Source organism: Pelodiscus sinensis, chromosome 8 (assembly GCF_049634645.1).
Source record: "Pelodiscus sinensis isolate JC-2024 chromosome 8, ASM4963464v1, whole genome shotgun sequence".
NCBI lineage: Eukaryota > Metazoa > Chordata > Testudines > Trionychidae > Pelodiscus > Pelodiscus sinensis.
This window is the reverse complement of record NC_134718.1, coordinates 7,541,247-7,558,867: the sequence shown is the minus strand read 5'-3', so window position 1 is coordinate 7,558,867 and position 17,621 is coordinate 7,541,247. Positions and strand designations below refer to the sequence as shown.

General features: G+C 40.1%; 1 protein-coding gene across 4 annotated transcripts in view; it reads right to left on the bottom strand.

Moving 5' to 3' along the window:
* Positions 1-17,621, bottom strand: part of ADK (adenosine kinase) — a 419,027-nt gene that overhangs the window by 214,846 nt on the left and 186,560 nt on the right. For all 4 annotated transcript variants that reach the window (XM_075935762.1, XM_075935764.1, XM_075935763.1 and 1 more), the window contains 2 exons: positions 5,764-5,936; positions 1,023-1,131 (listed from right to left, as the gene is read on the bottom strand). In XM_075935762.1, coding sequence (XP_075791877.1) covers positions 1,023-1,131; positions 5,764-5,936 — 282 coding nt within the window. The remainder of the gene's footprint in view (positions 1-1,022; positions 1,132-5,763; positions 5,937-17,621) is intronic.

Below are 17,621 nucleotides of genomic sequence, written 5' to 3'. Positions count from 1 at the left end.
TTTGTACAGCCTTCTGAGTTTAAGTATTTGTTTGACAGGTAGAAAGGCGCAGCCTTGGCCATACAAAAGAATCAGTACCAACCATATAAAGCCTACAGCAGTGCACGCTAACAGGCTGTAGGAGACATTAACACTAGCTAAAAGTAATAACTATTTTCAAAGTACTTGTTCCTCCTGGATACTCAATTTTTTACACCAGCTGTTCCTAAATAACTTAGGTTACGGAATGGCAGCAGCTGTCATACAAAAATGGTATATTATATGCATATTATGTGTTTTAATCTATCATAGATGTTTTATACATTTGCTGTTCATTACAGATCATATCAACAGGGAAAGATGAAAAAAATCACCACTTATATTTAGGTAGAATACTGTCTACACAAATACAACTAATATGGTTTGATTAGTTCTGAAATTAAAAAAAACTTAAATAAGAAATATTTATTCTGAATACTAATTGTGAAGCTACTATTTTTTGTTTTCCCCTAAAGGTTGGTACCAGAAGTAAGGTTTAGTCATTAAAATCATAGCCTGCCACCTCTCCCATATTGAAAAGACTTGTCATTATCATTGTTTCTGAAATATTGAGTTATAAGCTGCCATGGTAATTACTATGGAATAAATAGCAATTAAGATTGTTCACACAAATAAACTCAAACTGTTTGCAGTGAATAATTAGGCCAACAGTGTTTTTCTACATAATCTGTGCATCCTTCACAACAATTTGCCAAGAAATGTGAAATGTAAATGCACTATTATAAAAACGCTTTAAAATGTGTTCACTTTCCTATGGCTTCCTATGCTCATTTTAAGAACACACACAACTATATGCACTTACAAGGATGTAAACTTCAAGGTAAATAAATCAGGTCATGTTACAACAGAAGTAAATATTTTCTCTCTCAACAGCATCAAAAGACAGCCTACCTCATAAGCAGAATGGACATGTAGTAGTTCAGTGTTACAGAAACTGAGCACAAAAACAAATATTTCACAACTTTAAAATAAGCCAAACTTACTGCTATGTAATACACTTTGGCCTTTTCCACCAATTTCCAGTTCTTCTCCAGATCAAGATGTTTTTCCTTACTGTAACAATTGGCAGCAGCAAGATTAGCTATAAGAGATCTAAAATGACAGAAGAAACAGGTATTAGTTAGATGCATCCTTTTTCTTCTCACTAGTACCATTCTCCCCATCAGATACAAACACTCTTAAAAGAATATACCTGAGAGTGTAAATACTACTATGATGTACAACAGTTTGCATAGAACAGACAAGTAAACATTTTTAAATTGACCTTTTCCTCTACTTTTTAGAGAACTTCATTTAGCCACACTCTTGAAAATAGTTCTTAGCTAAATAAATTGAAAAGTCAAACTAATTTCGGCTGCTGCTCAAACAATTAGTACCAGTGTGAGAAAGCAGTTACATGAAGGAAGAAAGAAAAATGGTTTTTAAGAATACATTTAAACATGGGTTTTCTATTTTTGTGATGATAAAGGGAGCAAGATTGACAGATCTTAAAAGTGCAGTTCTCTATTTATCTACAGAACATAGGGCAGGAGTAGGGCAAACTTCCTAATACTCCCTTACGCTATATAAACCATGATCGGGTGGAATCACTTTGAGAGAGAAACTCATTTCCAGGCCTACTTAGTCATTAGCCCATCTGCAGATACTTCCAGTTATCATTAGCTATGATTGTAGATTTGTGGGTATGCCTAAACTGCAATGTAAGCCTGTGTTTGAGTCTGGGCTTCAAGCTAATCCCTATTGTGTCTACACTGCAATTGTGCTAACCTGGGGCTTGATTCAAGGGACCCAAAACCCTGCAGGATTGAAGGGTCCAAGCTCACAGGTCTCAGAGACCAAGCTCTATTTCTTAGCAGAGTAGAGGTCCCAGAAGTTATCCAGAACTATCTTACAATTCTATGGAGGAGAACTTCCTTAGTGCTCTCTCTCCCAACAACATGCAAACCATTTGACTGAAAATGGAAGACATATCCCTTTTGCAAACTGCAGTAACCAATTTTTTTCTCATCACCAATCTGTCAGCACACTATCCAAGAACCTCCTGGCTTGATTGGCTCAATCTCCGTAGCCAAGTCTTTTGCAAAGCAAGCTGCTTCTTAGTAATGTGCAGGGCGGGAAATAAAGTTTTCCCAAAGTCAACTACAGGTCCTAAAGCTACAACAGCCACATTTTGAGGGGAGGGGAAGCGCCGAGTACTCTGGGACACAGTTACTTTGACTCAAGTCTGCACACTAAAGTGCAGAGCCTCAGGTTTGAGCATGGGTCAGAAAATTCTTAATCTAGGATTAAATTACAAAATAGACACTATCTACACAAGTCAGTTGACTGAAGTCCCACTAAGCATGGTCTTATATTGCTGTGCAGATAAAGCCTGTGAGACAGTCAGATGGACAAACCGATTGCTAGGCACATAACAGAAAGCCAATTAATTTATTCAGGAGGTAGTCAACTCTCCTCCAGTAGATGAAAGGCTCTGGATCTCATTACCAATCCACTCCTTATTGAAGACTATCATTTTCCTGTAATCTAAGTATTTGTAACTTCTTCATCATACCTACTTGAACTCCAGTGTTCATTAAAAGCAATTTTCCATTCAGCAACATGCAGGTTATTGTTTGGCACTAGGGATGTAAAGGGATAACCAGTTAATTGGTTACCAGTATGCTCACCGATAACTGGTTATCCAGTGGCCCAACCAGGCTAGAGCACCTTCCTGTCCACAGCATGGAGCAGCGGGCCCATCCGGATGATCACTCCCGTAGCATAGTAAGCCCAGCCCAAGCAGCTCCACCCACGGCCCAGCAGAGCAGCCCTCTGCCTGCAGCATGGTGAGGCTGGCCTGAGTAGCATCCATGGTGCAGTGGGCTGCTGTTACAGCCCAGCTGGGGCTACCAAGACATGGGTGGGGGGCTGCCAGTCAACCAGTTAAACATAGTGTTTAAATAGTTAACTTTTTAAATAACAGTTTACATCCCTATTTGCACTTGTTCTGTCAGGGTCAGACAGCCTACTTTGCTAAAATATCACACTGAAATTCAATGCTAAGAAAATTTCTGTTTGTAAGCTCAATTACTCTATTCAGCAAAGTCACTGAAGCTAACTAATGGCAGCTGAATGAAAATTCAATGTGTTTAGTATTTAGACTACATAAAATGCCTGTAAGTTGCTGCATGCATTAATCTCATGTATAAATTTCTCTTTCACATGCTAAAAGATAATATTTAAGTTTTTACTTTATAACCATGAAAAATGTTTTCTCTGAAACTGTAAACCTAGTCAGGAGGGATCGTCCATTGCTCATCAGGAAATCCTATCAAAACTAAATGAGCCTTTGAGTGACACCACAAATTTTTTTAAATTGTCCCTCCATACTGATGAAGAAACTATGTGCAAAAGGGTCAATCGCCCATTCAAATTCTGGAAGAAGAAAAAAAAATAGATGACAAGAAATTGTTTTTTGCTCTTTTGCTATTTAGATTGTCACATGACTGAAGCTACCAAACACAAGAAGGGATCCCTAGAGTCAACCTGCGTTAGCCATAAAAGACATTCAGAGCTGCCATTACTACAGCTCTGTCATCATTTAAAACTATTCACTGTAACTCATTTGTATATACATGTGTGCCTATTTTAACCTATGTAATTCATTTCTTTTGCCTAATTTATAAATATTTAGTTAGCTTATTATAGGATTGTCTAAAAGCATTATCTCTAGTGAGAGGTCAAATTCATCTTGGGTAAGTAACTGGTCTCTTGGGACTGGAAGAAAACTGAATCTTTTGTGATCTTTGGTGTATAGCAATCATCAAGGCCAGCTTGCCAAGCTTTGATGCCATGGTATGACTATTATAATGCTTAAGGAGTCCACATTTGTTACTGAATTTGTGAAACCCAATTATAGAATATATAACCAGTTTGGGGGTCTCTGCCCCACTTCTTGACAGACTGCACTGAGGCTGGCACTCATGGTCAGGAGCGGGACAGACATCTCAAGTCTTAGCAAAAATAATCAAGTGTCAACAATAGTAAAGAGGAAACCTTATTGTGAAGAGGAAAAAAAAGACTGTAGCTCATTCTAAGCATGTTCTATCTTCATTCTCTTCCTCAAACTCTTGATATTTTTTGGTTACACTGCAATAGCATCCAAAAAAATATACTGAGAGTTCTGGACTGATTAACTGGTATCTTGCCTCTTTAACTGTATTCATTACATTAATATTTTTGTCCACTCATAGTAAAATTCCAAACAATTTTCATCTACAATTAACAGTTGAACTTTGAGATTAACCGCTGCATCCTAAGGATTTCCTAAATGATCCTTTGTCTAGAACAAAGGATTTTAAGTATCAGTAACAAGATACAGTACTATAGATTAATAATGCTATCTAATGCCCTTCCATCATCATGCATCTTAAATACTCAGAACATGAAGCAAAAATAGAAGAGCCAGCTTGTCTCTACTCCAGTGTTCCCTTAAGCTGGGCAGCAGCTCAGCTTCACAGGTGATTAATCAGCACCGCCCCTGTCAGTCAGCTCCATGCATGAAGCCCTGAGCCTCTGACTGGGAGGCGCTGATTAATCACCTGTGAAGCTGTGCTGCGCGGCTTAGAGGGAACCCTGCTCTACTCCCCAAACACTGCTAAGACTGCGCCTTTATTGTATAGATTACATTTCTAAAGGTCTAATACTGCTAACATTCTAAACCAGTGGTCTCCAACCTTTTTAACAACAAGTTCACTTTTTCAATTTAAGGACAATGTAAGATCTACTTGAAACCCAAATACCCTTGCCCCACTTCCTTCCTGCCCCTTCTTTGAGGCCCTGCCTCTGCTCCACCCCTTCTCTGAGGCCTCACCTGCTCACTCCATCCTCCTTGCTCCCCCATCCTCACTCACTTTCACCAGCCTGGGGTAGGGGTTGGGGTGCAGGCTCATAGAAGCCCATAGCTTTTACTGGCCACGGTTCCCCATTATTGATGAATGAGAGCTGCAGGAGTGTTGTCTGCAGGCAAGGACAGCATGTGGAGACCCCTGCTCTGCCTTTCTCAGGGGCTCCAGGGACATGCCAGCTACATCCAGGAGCAGCAATTTACCACAGGGATAATTACTCCAGCCACGCCAGGTTAGGATTTTAGTCATCACTACTCAATTAAGCTCAAGAGAGAAATGAAAATTATGAAATGCAGACCAGTCAAAAACCAAAAATAACCCACTTTGCAAACAGTAAAAGAAGTAACAACAATCCCCCACATATGTGTTGGGTCAGAGGAGATGAATGAAGGACAGCGTCTGTGTGTGAGAGAATTACAGAGACACACGCTGTGTGAGAGAGTGACAGAGATTTGCATTGTCAAGCTCCCTTCATTCCCTTTGCTCTGTGTGGATAGGGTTACAGGAGTGGGAGGGAGGAGACACACCCTGGCATCAGCACCTCCCCTTTTCTCCCTCCCACACCGTACACAGCAAGCAGGAGGCTCCCAAGGGGGAAGTTCCGGGGGAGAGGGCAGGAGCAGCATGGCATTGGGTGGAGGGGCAAATGAAGTACCAGTGCTTGAGAGCTTCCTGGCCAAACCAGTCAGGATCCTGTCAGAGGCTCCAAAATCTACTGGTAGATCCTGATCTACTGGTTGGTGACCACTGTGTTAAACCAAAAGGTAGACTTCCTATTATATCTGTGCTCAGATCCTTCAAGAATGAGAAAAACGCCTAGGGAAAGAAATCTGACCTGTTGTCACTAGTGATGCAGGCAGCGCAAGTTCCTGTTGGCTGATCACTCTGTTCGTAGTAATGAGCATCCACATGAGCTTCCTCAGCTTTCTTCTTTAGGATCGCACCAAATTTATCTGTTCCAATGCACCCAAAGAAAGTTGCTACTTTGTAAGGGCTCTGGATCATCCACTGCCGAGGGAAAGAAAAAATACAAATAACTGAGAATGTCTGATGTATTTTTTTCACCTCTATATTCTCTCAGCTTTCTTAAGACAGGTTATCTGCTTTCCATGTCATATGTTTGTTAAGTATTAGATACATTAGCTCAGGAAAGGTTAATAAAGGAATCACATAGCATAATTTGAAGGTTTAATAGTTCAGTATTAAAGTACAACTCGTGATAAAACTCCCTCTGTTGCTGCATTCAAATATAATGACCTGCTTTAAAAACACACTCTCTCTCTCTCTCTCATTCCTTCTTAGTTTTTTGAGGGAGGAGAGATTTACAGATGTATCTTATCTTACAGGAAAGTGTTTTTTTTAAAAAGGCAATTGAAAAAAAGAAGAAAACAAAACAGAGGAAGATAGTACATCTGAAAGTCTACAATGTTCAAAATACAGATTAAAAAAATGCATCCAACATTGAAAACAACTGTATGTAGCAGTAATAAGCAAAATAAGGGAATTATCCTATCCACACTGATAAATAATGTGAAAATCTCTCTCCTGAACTTTACTCAGAGCAATTCTGGAAATTGATTTTTAAATAAAGGGTATAGCTGTGTAGTGCTGCTAAACTGTTGGTTTATTTTGTAAAGCTCCTTTTTTATTAATACAAAAGAAAGACAGATCTAATATCAATTGTAATTGATTCTGAATTGTGTGCTAAAATGGGAAAAATAAAATTTAATCATAAAATAAAGCTGTTAGTTACCTAAAAAAATAATAAATGTCATGAAGAAACAATACAAGATACTACCCTGGCAGTGATGAGTCAGCCAACTGAAGTCATTATAATTCCCCCTAATTAAAATCAGTAAGCTTATCCACTCAATCTACAGTACGAATTAAAAGCAACATGAATTTACTGCCATGCTAAAACCCCACTTATAATTGTTTCCTAATCGAGATTTAAATAAATGATAATGTCTCCATTACAAGTCAGCATTAGTGGTATCTGTGGGTTATAGAAAGTTCAAGTAACTGAGCTGGAAATACATTCTTAGTCATGTCTCCATTATTATTCGGTTCCAGAGGAAAAAAGGGTTTGATTCACATATAAAATGTCTTCACTAATAAGGAAAAAGTAGACAAAACTGAAAATGTGATAGATAGATAGATAGATAGATAGATAGATAGATAGATAGATAGATAGATAGATAGATAGATAGATAGATAGATAGATAGATAGATAGATAGATAGATAGATAGATAGATAGAAGCAACAGAGGCTTTACTGTGTTTCAGTTAAGAACAAAAACCATTTCTTCAGATGGTTGCAGTGTTCAGTTTTTCACACACAAAGTGTATTTAATGGACTATGCAGACTTATTCATTGTTATTCTAAATTAATAAAAAATTGTGGAATCTCTACAGAATAAGGTATTTTTATGTAAGAGATTGAGATGTTACAGAGAATACTTAATAAAACCAATAGTAGAGATGTTAACAGGTAATCAGTTAAACAGTTATCTGGGAAGCAAGAGCAGCCCCGCCAGGCTCCCCACTTAGGCTAGGACTAGGCAGCGGCATCCCCCACATGGGGGCCAGAAGCCGTGGGGGTGGGGGAGCAGTGAGGCTGGAGCAGTCCCTGCCTGCACACCCATGTAATCAGTTACACGGTTAAATGTCTATTATCTTTGAAGACAGGGGCAGCAGAATAGATACTATAGGATTAAGGATACCATATGTTCCATTATGGAATGCAAGCAACCAGATTCAATATTGATAGGAGGAGACAGGTTCAAATTCTTGTGACCTCCACTGGAAAGTGTGACTTACTCTCACAAATTACTAGAATTGGCAGGGTATACTATAGACAGCACTTAAAGCATCAGCTCTGCATGAACTCTGCCAATTCTGCAAAATTCCCTGTAGGATTTCACAAACTGCACCCTGGGGATCTAACACATTTTAGCAAATGACAAATCTGTTTTTTTTAATCCTTGTATGCCATCTGACCAAAATCGGAGCATTAACAACACTTCATGTACTATTTCATAGAAATATATGAAAAAGGATTTCTGCTACTATGTCACATTTTGACTATGTGTAACAGGTCAAATGAGTTTATGTTTAAACGTTAGGAAATATTCAAGTCCAGGCAGGCAGGATATCAGAGTGGTCACACTGAGGACCAAATTTCCAAGAATGACAAATGAGCATTAGGTGGTGCTGCCTCACTACTCTTCACTTCAGTTACATGGACTTGGGATGGAGAGGGAGGGCATCAAAAAAGGTTTTTCCAGACTGGTTTTTCCAGACTGGGTGGTGAAACACCTAGGTCGTCAACTGATTCCAATCTATAGTCTTCATTTCCTGGTTAAGTAAAGGAGTTCTGATGTGTCAGAAATAACAGATAATTTATTGAAGTTCTATTTCTAGGTTATTTTGAAATAAGGCGCTATTCTGAAATGTCCCTTATCCCTCGTGCAATGAGGTTTACAGGGATGTTGGAATAGCAAACCCGTTATATTTCAATATAACGGACTTGCTCTTAAGACGTGGACTAGCTTTTTCGGGATACCCAAGGTATTCCGTGGTGTAGATGTAGCCCAACGGATCTCTTGGGAAGAGGGGACAACAGACTGGCAGCATGTACGTGCAGAGGCTTTTCCCAAAAAAACTCCACATACTGAAAGGTTTCTTCGAGTGACCTCTTCACATCCCCACTTTTGGGACTTCAACTAGTAGTGATATTCCTCCCCAAAATGGTGAGTTAAAGAGTGCTAGTTGAATAAGGATTGCAATATTACCTTGCCTTTGTTGTAATATTATCTTGCTCTTGGTGTCGGTTTACACAAGTTGGAAAAGTAAATCTTAGTTAACATATGTACTGAGTGCCATGTCATATGTTTACCACGAATATGTCTATAGCATATAATTCAAGTGATCTTGTCTCTAATTGAATGAGCCATCTTAAGTACACTGCTAAATTATAACATTCTTCCAATGGAAAGCTTGATGCATCTGGATGGGCAGTGCTGATGTTCATCTGAAGAAGTGGGTTGCGCCTACGAAAGCTCATACCACCAGCTACATGTTTTGTTAGTCTCTAAGGTGCTGCAAGACTATTTGTTGTTTTTCAAGTATTTTTCTAATAGTTATCTTTATAGACCAATAGTTCTCAACTTGCAGCACAATCAGCACACAGCTGGGGCCCATCTGATATCCTCAAGGCCATATAGGTAGTATATATAGTGTGTGTGTATGCAGCCCACTTAACACACACATAGAAAGCAGCATATGTGGCCCACAATAGTAAATAACTTGTGACAAGAGGCAATGAAAAACATGGGAGATTTTCTGGATTCTTTGGATCTACTGAAGTGGAAAGCTAGTGCTTTATTCACATTTAATAATGTAACTAAGTTTTCTATCAATGGGATGTGGTCTTGGAAAGAATGCTGACAGATTTATTGCCAGATTCTCATAATAACTGTTTAACATGTTGGGAAAGATGAAGGTCAAGGAAAATTTCATCCTTATAAACAATGTAAGATGTAGGTCAGCCATAACAGTCTGAAGCTCACTGACCCTTCTTGCAAATGTTATGACAGTAGAGAATGCTATTTTCACAGAAAAATTTTAAAAAAGCAATTGTCCACTGCTTTCAAAGAGGGCTTCAATAACCCAACGAGGTCTAAGTTCAGGTTCCAAGTTGGCACTAGGTCTTCCACTGTAGAGTGACTCAACACACTCTTGCTGTCTACTTGTAGATCGGGGTCCCCAAGCTTTTCATGGTCACACTCCTCTTGCTCTGTCTACTCCCAGGAAATAGTCTGTAGCTGAAGTGGGGCAGAGATGATGTCACAGCTGGGGGGTGAGTCTGGGCCCAAGAATGTAGCTGTGGTCAAGGGAAAGAACAATACTGCAGCTAGGGCTGAGGCTGGGGGCAGGAAGGAAGTGGTGGTCGGGCTGAGACCTAAGGCCAGAGTGGCATTTCTTCCCTGCCCCCATGCGGGCTGACCTGGGCCCTGAATGTTAATCTATGACCCATAGCTTGGGGACCTGTATTCTAGATAATGTGCTGAAAAAGCTCTTATATTACATTATTAGAGAGGATAGGGACCAGGACCTAGACAAAGACAATTTCTAGGACTGATGATACTGGAAACATATTATTATTGTTTGTCCACATCAAAAGATTTTTCCAAGACTTCTAAGTAACAAACAGGAGAAGATATTCTGATGATCAGAAATTATCATGAATTTGATTCTGAGCAGCATGATTCTGGAGCAAAATCCCATGTCCCCACCTGCAAGGTAAAACAGACTCTGAGCTGAATTCTGGATCTCTCTTTTCAGTCAATAATTCCAGTGAAATTGATAGGAATCAAGACATTTAAAGCAACTTGGAACACCTCTCACTCTGATTAAGTAAGTATTATTCTGGCATTGTCTCCCCTGATTTCCCAAAGACTCCTTGATACAAATGAAGGGAATGGAGGCAAAACTGCAGAGGTCACATCTTCTCCAGTCCAGGTGAAAAACATGTGTTATGGAATGATTTTTCAGGGCTCCTGATAAGCAGAAACGTTTACATTTGGTATCAAGACTAAGGCCTTTCTCTGGATATCACTGTGGAAAATCCAGTCTATTAATAACAGTTTCACAGACTACTCAAGTTGATTTTGAAGATTTTGGATGACGTGGCACCTAAAGGTACTGTATTTCCTGCAAGATGGAAAACGCCTGCTAACACAGTTCCTGCTGAACTACTGCCAATTTGTAGAATCACTTGGAATCAACTCCTTCCTTGCTTGTTCACAGTCTGTGATCATATGTACTAAATCTTCTTGAATCTTGAGGAAAAAGGATTTAGGGACCATCTCACTGCCCACTGCTCCAAGATGTTCACGTGTAACTTTCTCAAACACCTCTAGATCCTGTTCCCTTTATTACTGTTCTACATTCCATAAAGACTTCTTGTATTGCTTCCAACTGCAAGAAGGATTGAACTTTATCTTTCACCGCTATCTGGTAAAAAGGAGTTCAGAGAAATAAACTAGATTACACGGTCTTTTCTGAATGACCTCTAGAGACCAATGACCTATAGTAATTCGTTTTCATTCCACATGCAGCAGAGACTATTTTTCCCTAATCCCTACTTTTAGAGAACAAAGCGAAGTTTAAAATTGGTTTGTGGCTTTCAAATATCCCATGTGACCTGAGTCCTCCAGAATGAGGATTCTGGTTAAAGTATAAACCAGATCACATCTACTTAGCCTTAGTTTGAAAAGCTTTTCCTCTGCTGTTGCTGGTATGATCACCTTAAAAAAGGGTAAAAAGAGCATAGGGTACTATGGATGGACACCAGTTACAGACTAACTTGGCTACCCCCTGAAGCTTTTGATACTGGTAGTGGGGAGTTGTGCCTCTATTTCTGAGGCTAAGAAGGATCCAGAGACTGTGTAATTCAGCTACTTTTTCTCAACTTCTGCACTGTGAAGAGACTTTTGCCTGAGAAAGGAAGATTTTCTGCTCTTGAGTCTCAGCAGATAATATTAAAGATCATACACGGGAATGTCATCTTTAGGAGATAGCTGAAGACAGCTCTAGAAACAGAGTCTAAAAAGTAAACTGGTGCTTTCAGACTGCAACAGCAGCTTTTCAGAGTGATAGCACTAGCAAGTTTACTCTAATCCTCAGGCAGTTTCTGAGCAAATAGCCATCTTGTCTCTTTGATTGTATTGGTACCTAGGAAACTTTAATACTGGCAATTCTAATGACCAAAAAGGCTGATAAATACGTCTTTCTGTCAATGTAATCCATCTTTTGATCTCTAGAATCCAATGAAGACCAAGCTTTTGAACCGGTCTGAAGCTGCAACTCGCCTACTCCCGTATCAAAGCAAAAGTGAGAGGCTTGAAAGTCTCCTCTTACTAGTAATATGACCATCAAGCTTCTGATGCCTTCTCCTTAGTATGATGCTCCTTCTAAGCAGAAGACATTTTCAGTGATGCACTTTTGAATCTTGGGTTCTTAGAAACTGATGTACTCAGCTAAGAGACATTGTATTCCTCTGCTCTGAATTAACTCCCAAAATTGGTAAATAGAATCTTGGTTGCTAAACCCAACATGATTTTCCTTGCTCCAAAAGCAGAAATAGGGGTCAACAGAAATTGTGTAACTCACTTGTTAGAAGCCGCTTGGAACAGAAGACTCTCTCTTAAGGAACTGCACAAAACCCAGAGACCCTACTGGCTACAAACTTAGTTGCTACGACCTCTGAATGAAAGAAGGCCTGTAAAAAGGGTTCTCTCCTTCCTAGCTTCCGGGTTGAAGCGTGGAAGGCCCTTGGAAGCATACTTTTTGAACCCTGATGTCTTCACTGTACAATCTGCCCTATCTGATCCCGTCGGAACTGCAAATCACACCTGTGAGCACAGAGGGCTCGACAACTGTAAAACTAGTTAATATATTACCCAATTATGAAAACCCAACATTAACTATTTTCACCACCAACAACAAATTTTTAATAAATCAGTGAAAAGACTGACAAAGATCAACAGAGATGGGCTAGAAATTTCAGGTCTGCCCACAGCTTTATATGAAAAGAATTGCAGAGGAGGTTGGAGCACACTCTTCCCCCTCTTATGAAATCATTAGCAAAATATTCAGAGCCAAATGAGTTCCAAAAGCAGTACAGTACTTTCAGACTGTTTCACCAGCCTGCTGTACCCTGGGCATCTCTCTTAATAATGGCAATATGGAGAGGCCATTTCAAAATAATTAGTTATGAATACTTGAAATGGAAGGATGTAGGAAGAAGGTTAATCACAATTTAGCTTAGAAGATTATTAATGTAAGAAAAATAGAACTAAAAACGTAAGCATTATAAGATTTTGGCAAAAACAGATAACATTCCGTATTCTTAATATGAAAGAAAAATACTGATATCGCTACTGAAACTCTAAATGACTTAACTCACTAATATTCCTTGTCAGTGATATGAGAGTACATCTGAAACAATCCTATGTCAACATTTGGTTAATATTGTATCTTTTTTCAGACCTTTATTTAAAAAGCATTATTACAAGAAGCTACAATATATGGCACAGAGATTCCAGCAAATAGAGACTGCAACTTTTATGCCTTTCAAAACATTTTTCTTCACAATCTTTACACTGAACTACATTCCTAGACAATAGTGGCTCACATCATGTCATGGACAGAATGAGAAAAAACCTCAGAGAAAAACAGAGATTTGTGTTTGTATACTCAAGAATGAGAAACAGAGTCCAATGTACTGTACAGTGATTGTTGCACCATTAACTGAGGCTGCCAAATCTTGCATAAGTAAGCACCATTGTTAAAATGTCTAACACTACCTTCAACCAACTTCCAGTCAAATGAGTTAACAGCGATAACTGCTTCAGGTGAAAACAACTGTTAATGCCATGCATCTGAGGCCAATACCTACAACTTCTATATCAGAGATCCACTAGAGATATTTTGTTCAATTATAGATTTAAGACACAAAACATAAAATCTCCTACCAAGAAATCCACAATACCAAGAACGGTTAATTTTCACGGATAAATTAACCCTTTTTATCATGTCCCCCTTACCGTGCATGATTTGTAGTGCATTAACTACAAACTAAGTCTCTTGCAGGGAGTTAATGTACTGCATTAACTTTAAACTAAGTCTCTTGCAGCACAGAACTTGGACATTTAATTGTCTGTAAAGTGTCATGGCCGAAAGATCCGCGTCTAGATTGGCGCTTTTTTCCGGCAAAGCTCCAAGCCGGAAAAAAGCGGCAGCCATGTTTATGCAAATGAAGTGGGGGGGATTTAAATCCCCGCTTCATTTGCAATTGCGATGTGTCTAATTTGCATCCCTTTTACGGAAAAGGGATGCAGTCTAGACACAGCCCTGGTGTTTTCATATATTACCCCCAAGTGCCAATTCCAAAGCTCCTGTTAGTGGTGAACTGCAACCAATGTGAGCTGCAGGGGTGGTGCCTGCAGACCTTCTGTCGCTCTACCTGGATCTGATGCCAGATGGATGTGCTAATTGCTTTCAGGCACTGCCTGAAATAAACATGTCTCCCCTCAACCCCTCATGGACCCCAAACCTTGCCCAAGCCCAGAGCCTGCACATCCCCTCCCGCACCCAAACTCTTTCCCAGAGCCCCTCACCAATTTTGTTCCCGTAGCCCACATACAAACTCCTTCCCAAAGCTTGACTCTTCACCCCTTAATCCATACAAAATCACTCCCAGGGCCTGCACCCCACACTCCCTTCTGTATCCCAACCCTCTACCCCAGCCTAAGGAACGTAAGTGAAGGTGAGGGAGAGCAAGCAATGGAGAGTGAGAGGATGGAGTAGGGGAGTGGAGCCTCAGGGAAAGGGCAGGGCAGGAGGGAGAGCAAGGGTCTTTGGGTTTGCACGATTACACAGTTGGCAACCCTACCAGGGTGGAAGAGCATGCCCAGCAGTGCAGCTGGCAGCTCACTGGACCCAGCCAGCACAAGGCACAGCACCGCCCAAATGTCACGCAGAGTGTGTTTACATAGGTGCAGCTTATGCATGCATGAGGGCCCATTGACTATTCTGCCCTGGGGCCTGGATGAGTTTTTCCCACTCCTTTGTGCCACCCAAGCACAGAAAAATGGACCAGGATGCACGTCAGGATATCTCTGGTTTACTTTTCACATGTGACTACTGATTTTGGGGACCTCACATTTCAGTTGCCCAGCCTGAAACATCTTAAAGTTGAACACAATTCTAAGTGCTGTGAACTCTCTGAAAATCACCCCTTTTGGCCAGCTATCCTGTTGTGGAGCAGGAGTGAAACATGGCTTGCAATGTATACCACTCACTAAGGAGAGCTAAAAGAGCTTTATTAACATTAACAAAGCTACTTGAGAGAATTAACTTTTTGTCTCTTTTTACTGATGGGTTAAGTGATACAAAAATGTGGAGTGCAATGTCCATAGTGATACAGCAAGTGTGCAGCAAAGCAGCGAATACAATAAAGCTAGTCATTGAGTGTAATTGCAAACTAGAGAATGTATCTGCTGTACTGGAAGAAGTGTAGTTACAGAGGTGAGAAACCAGGCTCCTTCAGAGTTCTGAGGTGTATTACCAGTTCTGGCATAGATTCATTTTGACCATCTGCATGTTGCAATCCATGCGTCCCTCTGCTCATCCCCCTGTAGAAAGGATATAATACTTGCTCCACAGGGACAAGGTGCGGTGTTTGCAAAATGCTTTCAAATTTCTCCAGTGAAAGGCATTCTCTTAAGTACAAACTAGTTAAAAGTCTATTAACCTGCCAGTATGTCTATCACAGCTGCCAAATACAATTTAATGTAAAATTTCTTTGTGACAGATTAAAATGACGCAAAGTGCATGAAAAAGCACAGTATTGCCCTATAAGAGTTTTCTTTACTTCTCAGAATGCAAGACTGTGCCATGTTTGCACCTCCAATAAATGCTGTGCAGTTTGGATGAACACACACCACCAGTACCTGAATACAACAAAAGAGTCTAGGAGAGAAAAGATCTCCACCGCTCTCAACAGCATGGATTTCATAAAGAGCAAAATTCCCTCATACTGTAAACATCTGCCTCAACTTCTCTCAGCAACAGTATCAAAAACAGATGGCAAAGGTCAAGTCAAAGTTTATTGACACTGATGAACTTTGACAGCTTCTATTAAATTACTTCTTCCCTTAAGGTGTATATGATCAAAGCAGCAGAGAGATTTTCACTCAGTCACATAACAAGCTATTTGTTGAGACTGAAACATCTGGTCAATATCTCCTAACACTGCAATTTCATGCACAGTTAGCAATAGGGTACATTTCTTCTCTTCTTCATACAGGGTCCATAAGGGTGGCACATATGGCTGATCATTTCATTAAAAACGGATTCAATTCAAGACATTACATACAATTGTCTCTATGCTTTATGGTGTTTTAAGTCTACCTGCCATCATTTTCCATCATCTCTCCTGTTTGCTGTACGCTTCTGCTATAAAAGCCTGCAAGTATGACAGAGCACTTAAAGCTTAACAGCTTTGACTACTGGAGTTAGAAAGCATTTAAAGCAATAGAGCCTTTAAAGTGGCAGGTCTTCATCTGTGTCAAGAACTCCTGATACATTAAACTATTTACCATTTAGCAAAGCTCAATAACATAATTTGTAAAAGTATTTTCTGTTGTCAAATCAAAGCCGTCACTTATGCAAGCTTGAACTAGAGATAATTCTTTAGACTAATTTAAGTTATTATACATTTTCATAAATATAACAATGCACAATTTACATTTAATTTAGAAAGAATGTGTGACAATTATTAAGCACTTGGCAAATGTTAATCCTACTCCTGAACTGAAAAGAGCAGAAAGACATTGCAATTTTATCAATCCCATATGCTGAAAATGTTCCTCTTTAAATTCATGTATCTTTGTTGCCACAGCAACAAGTTGAAGACCACAGATAAAACATTTTACTGTACCAAGTCTGAACTCACAATTGAGCTCTTCTTTTGCAACTCCACCCAGCTTAACCATTTTAAAACCCAAGTTGGTTGGGGAGAGAGGTCATAAAAAAGCTGGTTTCCAATTACTGTTGTATTTTTCTTCTATACATACAAGAGTGAAAGCAGTAAGAATGCTGTCCAGTTTAAACATGTGTCTAATCACTGCTTATCAGTAACTATATTTTAAAATAATCTGCCTCCTTTTAGAAAGACTTCAGGTTTTTTTATTCGCTAAGTTTACAATAAAACAAGATTTAGAGCAGGGGTGGACAATTTTTGACTGGGGGCCACTTCAGAAATTTTTGAAGTGGCCCTGGGCCACCCCAGAAGAGGCGGGGCCTCAGATGGAAGGGGCGGGGTCAGGACATTTCTGTGCTTCCTCACTCACAGGCCTTGATTGGTCTGGGGGTGGCAGAGCTCGCAAAGTCTTTTTCCATCTCCAGAGAGAACTGCCAGCTGTTCTGTTCTCCATGCTTAGAGTCAACCACCAGCTGAGCAGCTGCTAGAGGTTAACTTAACTGCTGATCCCCTTGCAGGGCGGGAGGAGACTTCACACGCTCCCACTGCCCCCAAGCCCTGATTGGCCTGGGGGTGGGTGGAGCATGTGAAGTCTCATCCTACCCTGCCCCTGTCCTGCAAGGAGCATGCAGTATTTAGAAGCGCTTCACCCCTCGCAGGGCAGGAGAAGACTTTGCTCACTTTCCCCTGATTGGCCTGGGAGCGGAGAGAGTGGCAGGGCCTCCATGGGCCAGACCAACTCGCTTCACAGGCTGGATTCAGCCTGCAGAGGCCCTTTTACTCACCCTGATTTAGAGGCTTTTGTGAAAAACTGATGTATGTTTAGTGCTCTGGGATCACTGACACTTTTCCCAAGCATTTTATTTGCACATCTAAAAACTAACATTAATCTGCCTCAATTGTGCTCTCACCTAAACGAACTTACCATCTGAAGTTGATTATTTATAATGGCTTGTGCTACCCAAATAACCAAAAAGTAACTTATGACTGGTAACAGTTAACCAAATGATCCAATATTGTCCTCACTCTTATCAGTGCTAGAGTGCAGTGCACTGGTCTGTTCACTCTTAGATTAACAGTTAGGCATTATTTTTTGTAAAACTGACAGGTGAAAATGGATAGTTTAACAAAATCTTGGATTC